The sequence below is a fragment of the Micromesistius poutassou genome (genome assembly GCF_964030765.1).
Source record: "Micromesistius poutassou genome assembly, chromosome: 17".
In the NCBI taxonomy this organism is placed as follows: domain Eukaryota; kingdom Metazoa; phylum Chordata; class Actinopteri; order Gadiformes; family Gadidae; genus Micromesistius; species Micromesistius poutassou.
In genome coordinates this window covers 10,631,227-10,650,809 of record NC_140287.1, presented here as the reverse complement: position 1 = coordinate 10,650,809, position 19,583 = coordinate 10,631,227, and the positions used below count along the sequence as shown (strand labels likewise).

The 19,583-nt window shown below is 48.6% G+C and overlaps 2 protein-coding genes across 3 annotated transcripts; one reads left to right on the top strand and one right to left on the bottom strand.

Moving 5' to 3' along the window:
- Positions 1 to 1,896: 1,896 nt before the first annotated feature.
- slc38a6 (solute carrier family 38 member 6) lies at positions 1,897 to 13,432 on the bottom strand. Its single transcript, XM_084482228.1, has 16 exons — positions 13,178 to 13,432; positions 12,505 to 12,635; positions 12,262 to 12,335; positions 11,906 to 11,958; positions 11,665 to 11,704; positions 8,761 to 8,839; positions 6,672 to 6,757; positions 6,525 to 6,583; positions 6,362 to 6,433; positions 5,660 to 5,716; positions 5,135 to 5,214; positions 4,785 to 4,885; positions 4,557 to 4,681; positions 3,856 to 4,000; positions 3,443 to 3,537; positions 1,897 to 2,670 (listed from the first exon to the last, which is right to left on the bottom strand). The coding sequence occupies exons 1-16, from the start codon at positions 13,268 to 13,270 to the stop codon at positions 2,587 to 2,589; spliced, it is 1,374 nt and encodes a 457-aa protein (XP_084338354.1). The 5' UTR covers positions 13,271 to 13,432; the 3' UTR covers positions 1,897 to 2,586.
- A 148-nt stretch (positions 13,433 to 13,580) lies between these two features.
- trmt5 (tRNA methyltransferase 5) lies at positions 13,581 to 16,788 on the top strand (the record flags this gene model as incomplete). Of its 2 annotated transcripts, none has more annotated exons than XM_084481972.1 (5): positions 13,581 to 13,624; positions 13,758 to 14,371; positions 14,675 to 14,799; positions 14,919 to 15,552; positions 15,927 to 16,788. In XM_084481972.1, 5 exons carry the CDS (start codon positions 13,581 to 13,583, stop codon positions 15,980 to 15,982), a joined length of 1,473 nt encoding a protein of 490 aa, XP_084338098.1. In that variant the 3' UTR covers positions 15,983 to 16,788. The 2 variants fall into 2 exon arrangements, with proteins under 2 accessions (XP_084338098.1, XP_084338099.1); XM_084481973.1 differs by having other exon boundaries at positions 13,618 to 13,624; positions 13,768 to 14,371.
- Positions 16,789 to 19,583: the final 2,795 nt, after the last annotated feature.

The following is a 19,583-nucleotide window of genomic DNA, read 5'->3' as shown; positions in this document are numbered from 1 at the left end:
TCTGTGATCTTAAAACACGACAACAACTGAATCTGAGCCCCAGGAATGCTGTTACTGCGGCATGCAGGTCTACGGATGCAGCGGAAATCGATTTGAGAGCAGAGAAATAAACACTGCGGTGCAATAGGGAGGGGGGGGGGATAGAAGAGCAGGATGAACAGGAAGTAGGAGAGCACTTCTTCATCTAAGCCACAAAGCCGCGTCCTCGGCGGTATTTGTAGACGGAGGCGTTGTGGCTCCATGAACCCCCTGCTGAGCGCTCCATGCAGAGCCCCTTCTCCGGACCAGAGGCGAGGGAGGCTGCGTGGCGATGGGACATATGGGTGTGAACCAACGGGTGTCTGGCTTTCGGTTATGATGACATAACACACCCCTCTTACGCACTCGTATGTTGTACGTCCTGGCACTTAAAAATAGTACTTGGTATCATGTAGCATCTTATCTTAGCTATCTTTGTTGTATACGGGGAATGGGTTAACTTAGCGATTGTTAGTGACTGCACTTGGTTCCATGAACATCCTTTCTGTACAGACAGCAGTATATTGTTATTTCTCTTTCTTCTGACAAATGTACTTATTGTAAGTCGCTTTGGATGAAAGCGTATAAATGTACAGTAAATGACAGCCAGGATTAAAGAAGTCTCTAATCTTACAGAAAACTAAATTACCAAAGGTGTGCTCTCTGAACGAGGCTCCCTTCTTCAACCTGAGGCTGATTTTGAGGCACACCATTGTGCCTTGTGTGCCTCAAAAAAGAAGGGTGAAAAAAATCAATATTTAATTTGTGTCAACAAACTGAAGATGTGCGCATTCTGAGCTGAAAGAGGTCAACGGGGGAACGTGGGACCCGACCAAGTCCAGATTTTCAATAACAAAACACATTTCTAAGTAGACAACCAACACCTCCTAAAACAATAGGCGGGTGGAGGCTGCCAACGGGGGCCTAATTTAAGACCACCATCCCTCCTCCACCCTGTTCCATCTCCTAACCCTAGGAGATGGTGTTGTCATACTGCTGGAGCAAGGCCCAGGGTGTGAGTGAGTTTAACTAAACAAAAATACCCCCTCCCGGGCCACTGCGTCTGCCCCCAGCCAGCCTCCATTAAAACAACTGGTGTGTGTTAACATGCACTGCACATGCTAAACGCTAACCCCCCAAGAAACATCAGTTCTGTTGGGCTTAACGGCGCAGAAAAGAATGTTGTGAATGGATAACACACACATACACACACGTCTCTTCCGGCACTAGGTGATAATTTTGTGTTGAGTGTGACAAGACAGAGCTCACTTGCTCACAATCACAAGGCTTTTTAGCCAGGTAGCCATGGCGACAATAGCCTGCATCACTGACGACGGGTTGTGATGTTGTTAAATAATTACGTAGCATCTCAAATGTGTTCGGAAGTGTTCTGTGGAAAGGCCTTCGGACGCCATTAAACATGGATGAATACAACCACAACCTGCGGCCAGATGAAGACGGCCGGGGCTCTAAAAGTCTGACCTCCTGTATATGCTAATGCTGCGGGAGACCAGGAGCTGGCTTTAAGGGGGTGTGAGCAGCGAGAGGCCAGTGTTTTATGGGCGGGACCGGGAGGGAGACTAGTTAACCTAATTGGTCCAGATTAAAGGCAGCAGGGGGCGGGCCGTGCTGCCCAGGCGGCGCGTGGACCGTCCAACCGCACAAGGATTACAAACCAAGCATTTGGCTCTTATTAGTGCGAGACAGAGGCCCCGAGCCCCGTGCTAGGAAACGGGGCCCCAGAACCTCACACATACCATAGCGCTGATACAAACCCGAACCCAGGATATCAGATGTTTCATGTTCATCTGCCTTCGAAAACCCTGCGTGGCTCCATTAATTATAAAAACAAATGATGTGAATACACCTTTAAAAGATTCTTCCCTTTAATAAGATTCAACATGAGACAGCAGAATATATGGGGTTCATCCTGCCTCTAATCGGTCTTTGGTCTTTACAGGACACTTACTACAGAGTAAGTGTTTTAAGTGTTTTTCCATTAAATGTGGACCTGAGGGTTTTGGATACAATATCCCTTTAAAAGATTACATCAAAATATCATAATTCTGGCCAGAAGACAACAAAAACAGTAACAGTGACTTGGTGCAAGTGGAGGACAGAGTGGTGCAAATTTGGGCAACGTTTGAGATAATCAGAAGGCACGCCTGTTTACGGTGAAACCAGAACCTTCTAATTGGTTTTCTTTCTCGGGTGATCTCCCTCTCATTACACACAACAATAAAAACATTCCCTTTAAAAACTCTACCTCATTTACAATGCATATAATTATAATGACACAATAGACCTTAAAATATTAGGCCTATTAACAGAATTAAACAAAGATTACCGGCCAACAGTCATAAATTAACATTCTTGTAGTGTTTTTGCAAAATTTCATGCACATTTTGTAAAAATAAAAGTTATTAAAAAAATATCCTCCAGGGTTTTAAAGTATAACAACATTTGGGGATTTCAATACATGACAATAATCAACTTGATTACATCTAAAAGATGATTGCACAGTTTCCCTCTGTTTGGAGATTTAAGTGTGTGTGTATGTGTGGGAGTTCAGCTGCCCTGCACCCAGGTGACGATGATCAGACACAGGGTGGTTGTCCCCACAATTAACCCGAAGACCAGCAGTATCACAGCCTGGAACACAGAGACCACAGACGGGTTACTAGAGGCCATAGACGGGTTACTAGACCACAGACGGGTTACTAGAGACCACAGACGGGTTACTAGACCACAGTAGGGTTACTACTTTAATGTGTCTGTCTGTATGTATTTATGTTATATGTTTTTATGTTTTATGTTTAAATGTGATGTTGGAACCTGTAACAAGGAGCTGTACTGAGACCAAATTCCACCAGCCTGGCTGTGTGGTTATTAATAAAATTATTATTATTATTACAGACCACAGATGGGTTACTAGACCACAGACGGGTTACTAGAGACCACAGACGGGTTACTAGACCACAGACGGGTTACTAGAGACCACAGACGGGTTACTAGAGACCACAGACGGGTTACTAGACCACAGACAGGTTACTGCCCCCCACTGGACGGCAGCACAATGAGCCACCATGAGGGTGGCTCATTGTGGAGGAAAGTCGTGGAGGAAACTCACAGCACTAAAATGTATAATGCCTGGAATTCTAAAAAATATATATGATGAATATATTTATTGTTTTCCTATACATATGATTTAATATACATTTGATTTAAAAATATGAAATACACATTCATACATTTAATCCTGCTATCGATATGTAATTATTCTCTAGTTAAATGAGCAGACTGCATCTCCATGTTGGGAGCCTGTGTTAGTCTGACTGAAGATGTCAAGACTGGTATTGTGATGATGCTGTCTAATCCAATCTGTCTGACTGTCTGACCAATCAGGTGAGAGATGAGTACTCACGCCCACGGACTCAGCGGATAGCAGAGGTTGGTTGCTGAGCTTGAGGTAGAATATCCCAGGATAGACGAACAGGAGGCAGGTGGATGTGGTGGACCCTGGACAACATCATCATGAGTTATCATCATCGTAAGTTATCATCTGGAAGCTTTTCTTTACTTCATGGTGCACAGACACATGCTACAACCTCAGTAGCATGAGGGCGGAGGATACTGGCAGCACAATATTGTTTCTCCAAGAATTTAATCAAATGAACAAAATCATCCATTTTAATAATCATAGTTAAAAGCATGAACCTATCAAAGTCAGTTTGGATCTTAACTACCCCTCTACATTCAAACTATTATCTGAAACCAAACGGTGACTGTCTGTTTGGTTTCCAACCTAATAAAGATCCTGTGTAAGATGTTACTGACCCACAACACCGAAGATGCTCCTGAAGTCAGAGAGGAGGATAGCGGTCAGCAGCACCACCAGCAGGATGCCCACAGTCACAGAGACGTGGATCAGCCAGGAGAATGGCCGGCCATCGAACAGTAAGGTCATCAGCGATTTACGGGCCTGGAGAGAGAGAGAGACACTCAAACCATACAATCGACACACTTCAAAGAGGATATGGCCCTAAACGTTTCTCAGATGTTTATCATTGTTCACGGCCTCGATCAACCATCTTTTTAAGCTGTCTATTCTGAGAGGATGAAGACAGCTCTTTTAAGACATTTCTCAATTTGCAAACCAGATGTTTCTTTAAGGGCCATGATCCAAAGATGATTGTATCGTCTACCATGGCTCTCATCGCTATCGAACTGTCAAGGGACAAACAATCATACATTCTTGCCTTCACCACATCACCTCTTTCCCTTCTCTCCCTCCTCCTTTTTTTATCTTTTTGACTTATATACGTTCTTATTAAATAATTTTTATTTTGTGTTCACTCTGTAAAGCGTCTTTGAGTATTTATAAAAGCACTATATAAATCAAATGTATTATTATTAAAAAAAACAACCACATGCTAGACATTAATAAAGCTCACATTAACTAGAACCTGTCAAGGAGATGATTCTCCTCGTCTGCACAATAAAGCAATGGGAGATGGAGTCATTGAGCGGCGCCTCACAGAGAAGTGGATGAGGGGCACGGTGAACAGCACCGTCCCCTGGATGGTCAGCCTGACGATCATCACCATGGGGTCCCGGGGCGCCGCGGCGTCGTAGTTCAGCAGCAGCTCAGAGTCCACGTGGCCTGTCAGGGAACAGGAACAGCTGTGGCCTCTAGTTTCACCAGCAAGGCATACATTCAAACAGTGAGCAGCAGGTGCGACTCTGGGAGGCGTTAGGGGGCCTACTGTAGAAGGTGAGGTAGCCGAACAGGGCGGAGAGCAGGTAGATGAGGAAGCTGAGGCAGAGGCTGGTGTTGGTCACTTGCTGCATCCTCTTCTTGGTGGGCCTGGGGAGAGCGGATCACAACATCACAACCCACCCCTCTGGTCCAGGAGGCCTTCCCTCTGGTAAGACGCCTCACATCACACTGGTGCACCTCTAGGGATCTCTGAAGGTTTCATCCTTTTTTATTATTATTGTAGAGTGAGATAGACAGGAAGGTATGGAGGGGAAGACATGAAGCAAAGGACCACGGGCGGGAATCAAACCCCGGTCGCTGAGGTAAGAGGTAAGTTAGAGCTCTCGTGGTACTGACTGGTCGAGTTCGCAGTAGATGGGCAGGATAGCCGTGTGGCAGAGGAAGGAGAAGGCCATGGTGGGGACGGCATAAGCACTCTGAAGAACAGTCAAACAGAAGCAGGAAAACACGAGAGTCATTCAGTCATCCTGGAGCAAGATGGCCGCCCTCTACACAACATGCATCCTCAGTTCTCCTTGGAGGAATGCCTCTTCTGAAAACAACTTAACATACAAAGATGTACCAAAGAGGCTTGGTATCCACATCTTTATTATGAAAATGACCTTCTCGCACTAGATATATAGAGATAGAAATATCTATATTTCTATCGATCTATATCTACATCTAGTTTAATGATGCGTCTTCCACGTTGAAAGAGGCATATGGAGCAAGAGGACACCTTCACTTCAGTATTGTGCCATGTTGCCACAAATAAACTGTAAAGCGAATAACAAACACACTGGAGCGTTGAAACTCTGAGAAACTAATTCAATCCTTCCCGTATGGGGGTCAAATGATACTAGTATTCCAGTGGTGGGGTACCTTTCTGGAGATGACGAAGGCTTTTGGAGTACATTCTGAGGCCGAGCTGTTTGAAATCTGCAACAAAAACAAAAGGGAAACAAAGGTCGAACATGGGTGTGCTGAGGTCTATAGGTCTACGTGGCTACAATGTCTACGGGTCTACAGTACTACTGGTATGCAAGACTACATGTCTACAGGTCTGCAGGTCTACGTGGCTACAGGTCTACAGGTCTACATGGCCTACGAGTCTACAGGGCTAGAGGTCCACAGGTCCACAGTACTACAGTACTACAGTACTACGGGTCTACGAGTCTACGTGGCTTCAGGTCTACAGGTCTACGTGGCAGCAGGACTAAATAGGATCCTAGAGTCACACAGAAAAACAGCACGTTCAGTGAACCGACGCCGGATCTGCCTTCATAAGAGCCATGGAGCGCTCTGTATATCCGTGAAGGTCAGAGTTCATTTCCAGGCTGGGGCAAGGTCAGCTGAACTTCCTCCCCCGGACCGGCACCAGACACACCGGACCGGCACCCCCCTCCTCTGTTCCACATCAGGAAGGACCAGCCCAATCAGTGCGCTACATCTCCTGGACCCTTTCCTAATCCCCTGGCCGTGACAGTATGGCTTCCCCCCCCCCCTCCGCCTGTGTGGGAGCCTCAGCCCGGCTCTGTGTGTACACACGGTGCAGAGCAGTCCCACAAGAAGAGGCGGTCTTACCTCGAACCAGTCGTTTCCCATAGTGCCGTTCTGGAGGAGGGGGCAGGGGATGGTGAACTTCTTGGCGATGGCCTGAGCGGGAGGGAACGCACACATGAGGGTCTGTTGGAGGACCAGTAGAAAGTGAAGAACGGTTGAAGAATGAGCACTGAGGTCCACTCACCACGACCATGAAGTACAGCATGAAGAAGAACGAAATGCTGCTGGTGTAGCTCAGGCCCCCTGGGGAGAAACAAGATGGCTGCTCCGGTGAGTGGCAGCAAAGGAACCCAAACAGGGACAGGGGACGGGACAGAGCGTTTCTTCTTACCTATTCTGGGTAACAGCGAAAGCGGCAGCACCACACACACGGTCACCAGGATCAGCAGGATACGGCCATCTTCGTACCAGGCACCCCTGGGTAAAGTGGCGGAACATGGACTCATTAGTTCAACCATATAGAACCACACAAGCATTTACCCCAGACTGAACACAGGAGAGATGGATGTGTAATGGTCAACTCCTCAGAAATGGGTTGCGATTTCGACCCCAAAGCAACACGACCATCTCAGCCACGCAGCACACAGTGAGAAACCTCAACCCCTTCAAACCCTAACATGTACTGTATGCAATTCAAATGAAAATACTGCTTTGCTGGGTTACATGACCCCTGCATTCCTCCAACTCAGTTATCTCGCAGAAGGAGATCTGATCTTTTCCGTTGACGATGAGGTTCTTAAGTCATTGCGTTGGAAACCGTTGCCGGGGACGCGGGCGGTGTTGGCTGACGACATGCGGTAGGAACGTGGGCCTGGCTGGGGTCGGGGCTGGGCGGGCGGGGCAGGGGCAGGGGCCCTCATGGTACCAGCAGGGGGTCCCCGAGGGCCAGGCTCCGGGGCTGTTAATGGGGCTCCCACCAGTCAGCAGCACCTGCTCTTGCCACGTCAACACCCATTGACCCCCGGTTGGCAGTTTCACAGCTGCAGGGTTTACCGTAGGCGCTGGTGCTCCCGCCTGTCTACACAGACTCTGGTCTTTAACTGCATGTCACACGCTGGACTGCGCTGACCCTTACTCTCTCTCCCGGCCAACACTGGTGTCACATTTGACTCTCGCTCAAGATCCGTACTACACCAGCGCTTGGCTCCTCTACGGCCCTGCTGCTTCTTCTTCTCCTTCACAGAGTAGTCATGGTGCCAACACGGGTTGTGTAAAAAAACCTCAACAAGCGATTGAAGGCCATGCTTTTGAGGCCGAGAGAAGTTATGGTTAACAGGGATGGGGGGGGGGGGGGTGGTGGGGGGGGAGATACAAGGAAAACCCATGAAATGCATCGCATTTCATGCTATTACAAGCCACAGAGCAGGACTCAGTCAAGGTTGGAGCACCGTTGCCAACGAGTCAATCTCCACCAAGTGTTACAGATTAGCATAAATCCAGCCAACACTGCACCAACCGAAACCCACAGCTGTCCCCTGTGACCTCGGGCCTTCTCACCGGCTCTGAACGCGGGGCAGAGCGTCAGCAGGACAGCAGTGAGCGCTGCGGAACATCAACGACAACTTCCAATCGCGACCACATTGGGATTAATGAGCCAGCAGGCGAGTGCTGGTTTGGGGAATAAAACGACTCATTTACTGAAGCTTTGTGGGGACCGAGTGTGTTAACATCCCAGAGCCGCTCATTAACAGAACTGTTTTGTTTCGCTCAGCAGCGAGCTGTAATTAGAATGGCAGAACTGATATCCTCTTGTATCACTCCGATCCCGGGGAACATGTGCGAGACGTTTGAGGGGGGGGGGGTGAACACCGAGCCCTAACACGAAGCAGCTGTGCAGCGGTGAAGATTCAGATGTTGATGGACTGGGGCTGAGAGCAGTGAAAACACACGCTTTAAATCCGTTTTGCTGATAATAGAGCGATGGAGGTTACATTCCTGCCCCGGGACGCTCCGCCTCACCCCCCCGCCCTGAAGGACACGGGCTGCCGGGGACGGGTGATGAATGGCTGTCCATCACATCGTATACATTTCCTCTGGGTCTGCTCCGTGTTACACTACACCAGGCGCCCCCCCCTCCCCCCGACCGCTCAGACAGTGCTCTACTGTGGTTTTGCCCGCATCTCTACTTCTACTGCCACATTTCTCATACGCTCCTCATTGCCGGGGCTAATTCCTGTTTGCGTAGCCTTGTGGTGCGAGATGGTCGATTTGCAGTTGTTTGACAGTCAAACGTACTATCTAGAACCTTCTGGGGGTTACAATGGGAAGTGGTGTTTATCTGAGCGCACGTTTTAAGAATCCATCAAGCTAGTCTGAAGAGAAGAAGTCGTTCGACAACGGCCTTGGTGATCTACAAAAGCAGGCGGTGCCATTTTTGTGGTGTTTATCAGCATCTGCTCACCTTAGCACGGAGTACTTACATCGTACTGTCAGGGCTCAGGAAGCTGCTGATGGTGGCCGGAAGCTCCGACTTCAGGATGTACAAGTACGACGTCATCCCTGCAACGAGGAACACAGCCGGTTTAGAATGGTTGATAAAACACACGAGTCACAAAACCACTCCTTCATATTTAAAACACACAAACACACGAGAACATGATGTCACGGCAGCGTACTATATATAACACACACATGCATGCTGAGTTGGGAGGGGGGGGCTGCAGGGTTACTGTGGCTCTGACCTCAGGCCGATGGGTGGGGCGCCCAGCTCCGGCAGGGATCACCCCCAAAGCCTTCTGCAGAGGAGCAGACATTACGCAGACGCTGTCTGCCGGAGCCGAGGGGAAGCAGCCAGGAGAGAAGAAGTGGAGAGGGAAGGAATGCTAACAATAATGATCCCTGACGCTAATCCTGGTCCTTCCCCCCCCCACCCACCTTCTTAGGAAACAGGAAATCATCGGCCTACGTCTCTGGTGGGCTAATCTATCCCCCCTCAGCCCCTGCATGCAGCCAATCAAAGAGGACACTTTGGGTCACTTCCGGTCAGGCAAAGCGGGCCTCCGAAGCATCACAAGGAGGGGAGTGAAAGTGTGCGGTGGGGGTGGAGATGTGGTGGGGGTGGAGGTGCACCAGAAGAGGAGGAGCGTGTGTGTGGTGGGGTGGAGGTGCAGCAGGAGAGGAGGAGCGTGTGTGTGTGTGTGTGTGTGTGTGTGTGTGTGTGTGTGTGTGTGTGTGTGTGTGTGTGTGTGTGTGTGTGTGTGTGTGTGTGTGTGTGTGTGTGTGTGTGTGTGTGGAGGTGGAGGTGCACTAGGAGAAGAGGAGTGTGTGTGTGTGTAGCAGGAGAGGAGGAGCGTGTGTGTGGTGGGGGTGGAGGTGCACCAAGAGGGGAGGAGCCTGTGAGCCGGAGCTCAGGGGAGGTAAAGCTCAGGCGCTGGAGATGTTAAGGGGTTTGTCGGGGAGTCAGCCGGAGCCAGGAGTTCTCTGGAGCCTCCCAGCCTCGAGGGCAGGTCCTCCGCTCTCCCCAGAGCCGGCTGGACTTTAAATCCCACAGATCCGCTCATTGTTGTCTTTAGAAGATTCCTTTAACAACCTCCGTGACCACACAGACGCATGCATGGCCCGTCCATCACTAGAGGAAGAGTCTAGAAACTCTTCCAGTAACGCTTTGGTGAACAGGTGTAACTTCAAAGTTACTTCACAATAGCTACCCTGTTTATTCATTCACAAATGGTCCAACCCTCTCGGAGGAAAGGAGTAACTTTTCCAGCACGGTTTAGTTGCATGCGGTTGGGGACTGCAGGGCGCAGGGCGCTACACGGCAGTGAGACGCTACGGAAACTCATCCGGGAGTGGTACTTACATATCCAAACAAAAACAGACCCTGGGCAAACAAACAGATCATATCGGTCAACACTGGAATGCTATTGTAGCCTAATAATAAATAGTCATGATAAATCCAATTAGGGGGAATCTGTGTAAACTCTGTGTGTGTGGTCAGCCTCACAGGCACAGAGGGGTGGATTCCAAATCAGGCAGAGCCGCTCTCATTTCATTAGGTGGAGAGCCGGGCTGCGAGCTCTAGCCCAGCCCGTCATTAGGGTCAATTGGCTGAACAGCCTTCAGCAGCGTAGATGAGTGTTTACTCAGAGTGAGGCTAATTGTACCCTTATAAAAAGGGGCCAGGGGTCTGGACAGATGCAGGCTGTTGTAGTGGCAGCTCTCACACATACTGTCCCATGCTGGGAAAACCGCAAACATACCAGAGGGCAGTGCAGTAATCCAGTCAGCTTGGCTACTAATGTCCACAGATGAGCCAACACCTAAGCTCACAGTGTGTGTGTGTGTGTGTGTGTGTGTGTGTGTGTGTGTGTGTGTGTGTGTGTGTGTGTGTGTGTGTGTGTGTGTGTGTGTGTGTGTGTGTGTGTGTGTGTGTGTGTGTGTTTGATGGATGGAGATGGCAGAGAGAAGGAGGGCTAGAGGGGTTGGGGGAGGGGGCGTCCCATTAGGTTACTCAACACTCAGGGGGGAGGGGGGGGTTTACCATCAGTGATCAATTAGAGGAGGGCTCGGGTTTCAGGCCGCAGGGAGAGGGCAGCGAGGACAGCAGCACAGGGTTAAAGGTTATCACCTAAACTGGGCAACAGCTTCCCAAAGGAAAAGGCTGTACCTCAACACAAACTCTTTGGTAGCCAGTAGGGGGCGCTGTGTCACACTGAAATGAAAGGGGGCCTTGCCTAACCTTCCTGTAAACAGTTACAGCTAGTCTTATGCTCAAAGTGAAGCAATAAAACAGGCCTAAACATGTGACATGTGTTTGTTAAAATCTGACGATTATTAATGTTCAATGCATCCCAGGTCACATGTGACTATGGACAAATGTTTTCTATTACTACTACTTAATTTTCCATTTCTGAATTACATCTTAGTTTCAACCCCAAGATGAACTTTATGAATAAAGAAACACTGCAATATTCTTTCAATATGCCTACCGAGAGCTACCAGTCATTTACCAAGAGATCACAGCAGCCATGCTGCCAACCTTATACATACAGAGTACACCCCCTTGGGTTTGTGGGGTGGGAAAGGGCATTCTAGGTAATGTAGGAAAATTAATAAATAAATATTACACACACACACACACACACACACACACACACACACACACACACACACACACACACACACACACACACACACACACACACACACACACACACACACACACACACACACACCATTAAATCCTGCTGTTGGGTGATGTTTGGCTGTTGATAATAATGTGCTACTTGTAAAGTGTTCAATTAAATGAGAAGTATTTTAGCCTGTATTCTTCAAGTATTGACCATACATGTGAAGGCTACAAAGTGAAAAGGCTGATAACTTACCTCCAGTGTTTTGGATCAGAATGCTGAGTCCAACCAGAAACTAAAAGACATTGAAATTCAATAGACCAGGAATTAGCCTGGAAGTAATGATAAGCTAAAGACACAGATAATGAATGTCTAACTTTTTAGAGATAACATTTCTAAATCCATGTATGATAACAATACCCATACAAATACGTATGACACCAATTCAAATATATATATATGACACTGATACATTTATATTGAAGAGTGAACTTACTTTCCCAGGCTTTTTCAAAGCTTTTTCTCCTAGATATTCATACGAATTGATACCTAGGATACAAAAAATAAACAAATCAAATCAATTATGCATAGTAGACCCATTATTGCCTTTTGAAAAGAAGTGCTTGTTTAGGTATAATGAATCAATAGCTGTTCATATCCTGATCAACATGAGCTTTTCACTTCCCTTTGTCTTGATGGGGAAATCAAACTGAACAATGGCAGATCAGATACCGTTAACTCAGACCACTGTTCTACACGTCGCAGTTCATCAGCTGACTTCCGTGATGCTTCAGCGACAACAACATAACAACTCACAAACAACGAAAGACCTTTGGTCACGTGGTATCTTACCTGTCTGGTCACAGAGCTTGAGGAGCAGATGTATAGAGAAGCCCGCTAGGATGGACACCAGCAGCAACAGGATACTATGGTGGAACCACACACAGAACAAACACAATCATGCTCTTGTAACTCACAGAAATAAGCACACACAGGTGTGTGTGTGTGTATATATATATATAAAATCATGAATAAAATAAGACAATCCAACGACTTAGCCGTCACAAATATAACATATGGCTTAGGCTTACTTACCAGAAACCCACTATGCCAGTGTTAGCCATAGCAAAGGCTAGCCCCAGGATGCCACTGCCCATGATGGCACTCATCAGGTTGAACACACAGCCAGCGAAGGACGTTCCTTTGACCCTGGTCGCTTCTGTCGCCTAATCACCAGAGTAAGAAAGAAAGGACAGAACCATGTTATGTAGGTGGATACTCAACACCAATGAGCAGCTAACAACCGCATTAATACCAACGGTTACAACACAACACTTTGGTGGAATGTGGGGTCTAGGAATGGAAATGGATGTGATAAGGTGGGATTTGATTTGAGCCACTGCTCGCTGGACAGCTGCCTGGGCTTGGGATAGGGACACTTCCTACCCGGAATAGCTTGACCTCTTTAATAGGGGATATCCTGGGAGGTGTAATTCTGGTGTCAGATTCAAAACAAGCACTGAATGACCCTTGGACTGGAATAATTGGACACTCTGGTGTTATAACGATGGGAGAACCACCAAGACATTGGACATACACACCCGACAGAATAGGATTACAGGCACTAACACAGACTACAGACATAAAATTTTCAACTTTGTATTCAAACGTTAACTCACAGTTGTGTGGTCACTATTTGATCCACTAACATATTTAAGGGGACAGAGCAATATAACAAAGTTGGTATATGATATATGATATTACTTACATTCCCTAATAGAGGGGTCACTTCGTCATCTCCGTTGTTCCTTGTAGTGCCATCGTTTGGAAAGTCACCGCTTTCACTTCTATTGATGCTCATTCTATCTAGTTACAAAATGTTGAAAAAAATCAAAACACTTAATAAATACAGTACATAAGTAAAAATGTTATTCAAAAAGTTGAGTATCTAACTTTAGAATGCGAACGGAATTCCTTTAAAAATGTGTTAAAAGCGTAAAAGCGTTTAACACAATAATACAAACTTCTGTAAGCATTTTAAGGAGAGCGTTGATGTATGTCATATGACCATGTTTCTGTCGCATTTTGAGACGTAGGACCCTAGTATCCAATCAGCGATCAGCGTTTGGCTCATTCATCCAATCACATCGTCCGCCGAAGGGCTCGGGTTGATGACGCGATTCAGGCATGTGTGCTCGAATTGGAGGATGTTGAGGTGAGTGTTATTAGTTCAATGTTTATGTTAACGCTGTGATCATATCCCTTGTTGTTATGTGTTGTTCAATATACAGTAAGCCTTGTTTATATGTAATAATAATTTTATAATAATAAACTCCCGCTAACCGTAGCCTTCTGCAGATCTTCACATCAGTGCAAAGACAACGCAGCGTTCAACGGAGGGGTTTGTTTATAGCCTTGCATTCAAGTTCACACCGTAGTCTTGGATCTAGTTTCATACAGATGGCTCAGTCTCCACATCACGAGACAAAAGCCTTGCTTTACCGAGCTCCCCCAGAGGTGCGGGGTATGGTCTCTCTGGACCGAGACGCCTTCACTCAGACTATCGTCATTCCATCCCTACGGGTTCCCAAGGGCGTCCTAAACAAAGTAGTAAAGAGTCTGAAAAGGACGATCGTCCAGCGACCGGGTATACCGCGTGTGGTACAAGACAAGGAAGACGGCAGTGAGGAGGATGACATGCGCCTGGTCTTGTTGGATCCACTCAGAGTGTCATCACTGAGTTCCTTTAACGAAGCCGAGACAGAGGCCTTGCGGTCGTTCGCTGTCCCCCAGGAGCTCCAGGATTATAACCTGCAGCTGAAATACTGCAACCTGAAGACAGAGGAGGTACTGGAGGCTGTTCTCCCCGAGGGACAAGAGATCACGTCCGCGTTCAGCCGGGTGGGACACATCGCACACATGAACTTGAGAGATCACCACATGCCCTTTAAAAACCTCATAGGTAAGATTGTGAAAATATGTAGTTGAAATTGACTGTGATCACACACACTGTAACTAACTTATATAGAACAACTTGGGGAGTCGTGAAGGAAGCACTTTTGAAAGGCAGGCACTGATGATCATTTACAAGAAGCAGATGATGGAAGACCTTCTTTGGGAAACAATTATATAATGACAAATGATGGGTTTGGATTTGGATCATCAGTGATTGGGAAATGGTCAATAACAATAATAACATGCACTGATGACTTTTCTTTTGCTATAATAATAATAATACACATCCTCTCTGCCGCTCTCATTCAAGGCCAGGTCATAATCGACAAAAACCCTGGTGTGAGCTGCGTGGTGAACAAGACCAACATGATTGATAACACGTACCGCAACTTTAAGATGGAGTTGCTAGCCGGAGAGGAGAATATGGTGGCTAAGGTGGGGGAGACTTCCAACAACACTACTTATTAGTTATTAGTATAGACAAGGCGATGGAAGCGAGTGGTGATAATCAGGGCGCTCCACTGACGGCGTGCATCGTCTGTTGCTGTTTGCAGGTGAAAGAAAACGGCTCGAGCTATGAGTTTGATTTCTCGCGAGTCTACTGGAACCCCCGGCTGAGCACGGAGCACATGAGGGTGGTGCAGGAGGTGAAGCGCGGCGACACAGTGCTGGACGTGTTCGCGGGCGTGGGGCCCTTTGCCATCCCGGCGGCCCGCGCCGGCGCCACCGTGCTGGCCAACGACCTCAACCCGGAGTCCCACCGCTGGCTGCAGCACAACGTCAAGATCAACAAGGTGGCGGCCGCGGTGCGCACCTTCAACCTGGACGGCAGGGCCTTCCTCCGCGGGCCGGTGAGACAGGAGCTGCCCGTGCTGCTCAGAGCCAAGGCCGGCGTTCACATAGTCATGAACCTGCCCGCCTTGGCGGTGGAGTTCCTGGACTCGTTCAGGGGCCTCCTGGCCCGAGAGCAGAGCTGCGACACAGCCCTGCCGACGGTCTACTGCTACGGGTTCTCCAAAGACGAGGACCCCGAGAGGGACATGATGGAGAGGGCCTCCCAAAGCCTCGGCGTCAGCCTGGAAGGAAGATGCACGGTGCACTTTGTGCGCAATGTAGCGCCCAACAAGGACATGATGTGTGTGAGATTCCCGCTCCCCAAAGAGGTGCTGTTCAGTACTGAGCAGACAGGTGAGCATCCATGTAGGAAACACATGTTTGGGTCTGTATCATGAGGCTGTTTGGACAGACCATCCCCCACAACGTAAAGGATCTGATTATAATATTTTATTGCGTATCTCTGCAACTTTTATTTACTTATTCTTACATGTGAAAAAAGGTAAAGGCTGAGATCATCATAATGCATTGTTAAATCACATCTGCTGACAGAAATGGGTGCAGTACCTGTGGTTTGATGTATTATACTTCCTATATTTCATGACACACCATGGTTATTCGATCAGATTCTGTTACCCGTCAGCCCCCGGGCCTTCCTGCTCCTCCATGAACTCAGAGGTATCATCACCCCGGGCCGGTCATGTAAACCAACTGTTGTTCCTCCCCAGAGCCTGAAGAGGAACCCGCTCCCAAGAGGCAGAAGTGTGAAGAGACTGCAGACTAGAGATGGTGGACATCAGGTTACTGCGGGGAGCACGCCGTGGTCGTTTTTATTTTAATTATATGCTAATGCCATAATAAATGGTGACAAACACTGAATTGTTGATACAAATTTTTTTTATGTGACATCTTGACTTGATGTTATAATAAAGTATGAATAAGATAGAAAAAAATACACACAACCAGTTCTAACAATCAAAATGATTTATTTACATATAAAATACAAACGTCCTAAAATAAAAACTTGATAAACTGAACAGACTAAAGCTCCTACTTCAAAACAGCAGCTCTAACCCCACATCCGGGTAGTTTGGTAGTTGGCGTTTCTAACTGACCGTGAAGCTGTCCTCTGCGCCGCCGTGCCGGTCAGAACTGGAGCGGGAACAGGCCGCTGAAGGCGTCCTGCAGGGCCCGGTGACACGCCAGGCCAGAGGAGTAGCCCCCGGCCGTGTCCTGGGGCAGGGCGGCTCGAACGTGCTTCAGATACCTGGAGGACCAGAGGAGAAGTGTGTCAGGCAGGCGACTAACAGCAAGTGATCCCTCCTTCCTACAGGACTCGTGTGTAATAGTCGCATGGTCATGTTTAATTTAGACGCCTTTCCCAAGCAGATGGGGCATGCATGACATCTCAGTGGGGGTTAGGTAAGTGCAATCTGAGTCCAAACGTTTATTTTCCCCTCCTAATTCGACACTTTTTCCTGCCCTCTTCAACCGTTACCCCCTTGTTGTGACCAACAACGGCACAACGACCAGGACATCCACACTCAAACACCTCGTGACTAAAAGCCTGCAATTTAAGTTGAAGTATAAAAAAATAAAATGTCTTATTTTTAAGTGGTTCCAGACATAGCCTGCCAAAGCCCCTTTCAGCCTCTCCAGCTACGGCTAAAGTCATTGTTTATTTTCACTCCCAAGTCAAAGATGGAAAAACAGTAGAGCTGTCAATTTAAAGCACTCCTTCTCTGAGAGGTACTCCTATACTTATGAATGTGTGTGTTTGTGTGTAAGTGGGGGTGGGGTGGGGGTCGGTGGAGACAGCTGACCTGTGGCCCCACCAACTCTAATCCTTCCTCTCGCTCTCACACAAACACACACACCTAAACTGTCAGGATTAGATTCTCATGGAGAAACCCACACAGGCATCTCTGGTTTCTTGTAGCGTCCGAGGACAAACTAGTCTGGCAGCTTAGATGCTAAGCAACGAGGACAACACGGGGAGGCCACCTCAAACCTCTAGGCCGGCCTCCGTCTCCTCCTCCTCCTCATAGCTACGACAAGGTGTCTGAGGCCAGCACTCAGCCCCCTCCCCTCTTCCTACACAAGCCGTGTGGACTCTGCTCTTCAGAGCCGTGCAGACTTCAAAGACAGCACAACTCAAGAGCCCATGCAGCCCTCTGATTCCAGCCGCCAGCGTCTGACTCACAATAGGGAGCAAAGAACGCACACAGTCTGGATCATTTCAGAGGAGGGGTGCTACTGTAGCTGATTACAAGCTGGAAAAAAAAAAAAAAAAAACATGTACGGTTTTTATACATACTCATTCATCTGCCATAAATTATGCAATCCCGTCTCGGTACGGACGAGAGCGTGTGGAGCGCAACGAGAGAGGCCAATCAAATTTCTTTTTGCACACAAAAGCCCACTCATCACCCACTAGAGAAACAACACACAAGTTCAAAACAGGAGGCCCAGTGATTAATAATAACTTCATTAGGGCCAAGCTGCTGTGGCGTCCTTCACAGAGCACTTGAGGGAGGTCTTCTCCGATGGCTTCCTGCAGCGGATGAGTGCTATCTATTGATTATATTGTACTGGGCCTTTTTAACAGTGAAAAAAGGGGGCTATTTACGGCCCGGCTAAGTCTGCTCTTCCTGCTAATCTAATCCCCAGGCTACTCATGTGGTCATTCCTCCAAGAAAGCTGAGAGCTCTGTGTAACTTTATACCTGCCTGCCCCCAAGGAGAGGGGGGGGGGGGGGGCAGCAAGGTGGGGCGAGAGGGTAAGAGAGATGGAGTGGTGTGGGTGGAGGAGGACGGGGGTGGACGGGAGTGGATGTCAGCCGAGAGAGAGAGGATATAAAGCGAAATCACCTTCAAGTATCATCACAGGTCCTCTTGTTTTTAAATCAGCCCTCCCACTCACCCTGAACCGTGAGGGTGAGACCAGTTCTGCCCCATTACCCTGGCCGCTGTCAGCGTCCTCGTAAAGGGGGGGGTGCACTCCCGCAGAACCCCCCCCTCCACCCCCGCGCCAGGCACATGTGGCACTGGGGGAGACAGACGGAACCAGACTCCTCACAGTACTGTACGGCGTGACGACACCAGCCGCTCAGACCGCAGCCGGCGGAGACGTGGAACCCATCGCTCATCGGCCTGCGCACGCTGAGAGAGAACGACTCGACCTGGTGGCTCCCAACTCCTCCAGACTGAACACGATGCGTATTCCAGTGTCCGACACGCCCGTGCCAGCGGCGGCGCTACCGTTCCAGCCCACAGTGTCTGTCTGTCTGTCTGCTCACCGAGACTAAGTCAGACTTATACCTCCAGCCCACGCATCCCCTAACGCGCCCGCCCCCCCCCCCCCCCCTACTCCTGTTCCCCCTCTCTCTCTCTCTCGCTCTCCTTCTCTCCGTCTCTCTAAGGACCGGTCTGCCTTTTGTTCCCAGGACTTTGAAACCCAAGTCGTCGGGGCTGGTAACATCTTTCACTCTTCGGGCCCCACTGGAGCATTAGCAGCAACCCGATACGGGCCTTTTCAAAGCCACGTATTATTGGGTAAATATGGGTCACTTCGGACTGGTCCATTATGTTGCTGTTGGGGGGGTGGAGGAGGTGGGGAGGGGTGCGGGAATGGGCCGGCGCAAATGATGGAGACAACTGAACGCTGACCCCGTATTAAAGTGTGTGCCAGAATGAATTTGTCAGCAGGGTGGATTCTAGGTGTTTTTCTTCTCTTCAGTAATCCTGGGAGAAGGCGCTGAAACATTGCTCCACAGCCTCCACATTCTCCACGTCCTCGTCTGAGTCCACAACACAGTGTGGCTACGGTCTCTCATTCTACCTTGAGATAACGCAAATGGAAAAAGTAGCAAAACAACATACTTTTTAAACCCTAACATGGCGGACCACTGCTTTATTTTCAATAATGACACCGCAATTTATTTTTTCGCAGAAACACCCAAGCCCGCCACTAAACGACCATATTTTTCCACTTGTGTGTGGAGCTCTGCAGACCTGGGGAATGCATCAGACCAAACAACCATCTTGGATTCCCCGAGTGGGAGCTCTCTGAAGCCTCCCCTACCCCCGTCGTCTGGGAAACGCTACAGCGCCTCATCCCTAATTCAAACAGAGAAGATAAGTGGCCACGCGTCCAGGAGGGTTTCTGGGGGATTCCCAGCTGCAAACATCTCTGAGAGAGCGGGTGAGACGTCGGGGGTCTCGGTGAATCTGAATACCCGCAACCCGGTAGGTAGTATGTACCGGGCCCAGTGGGGTTAGTACCAGGCCCAGTGGGGTTAGTACCGGGCCCAGTGGGGTTAGTACCAGGCCTAGTACCAGGCCCAGTGGGGTTAGTACCGGGCCCAGTGGGGTTAGTACCAGGCC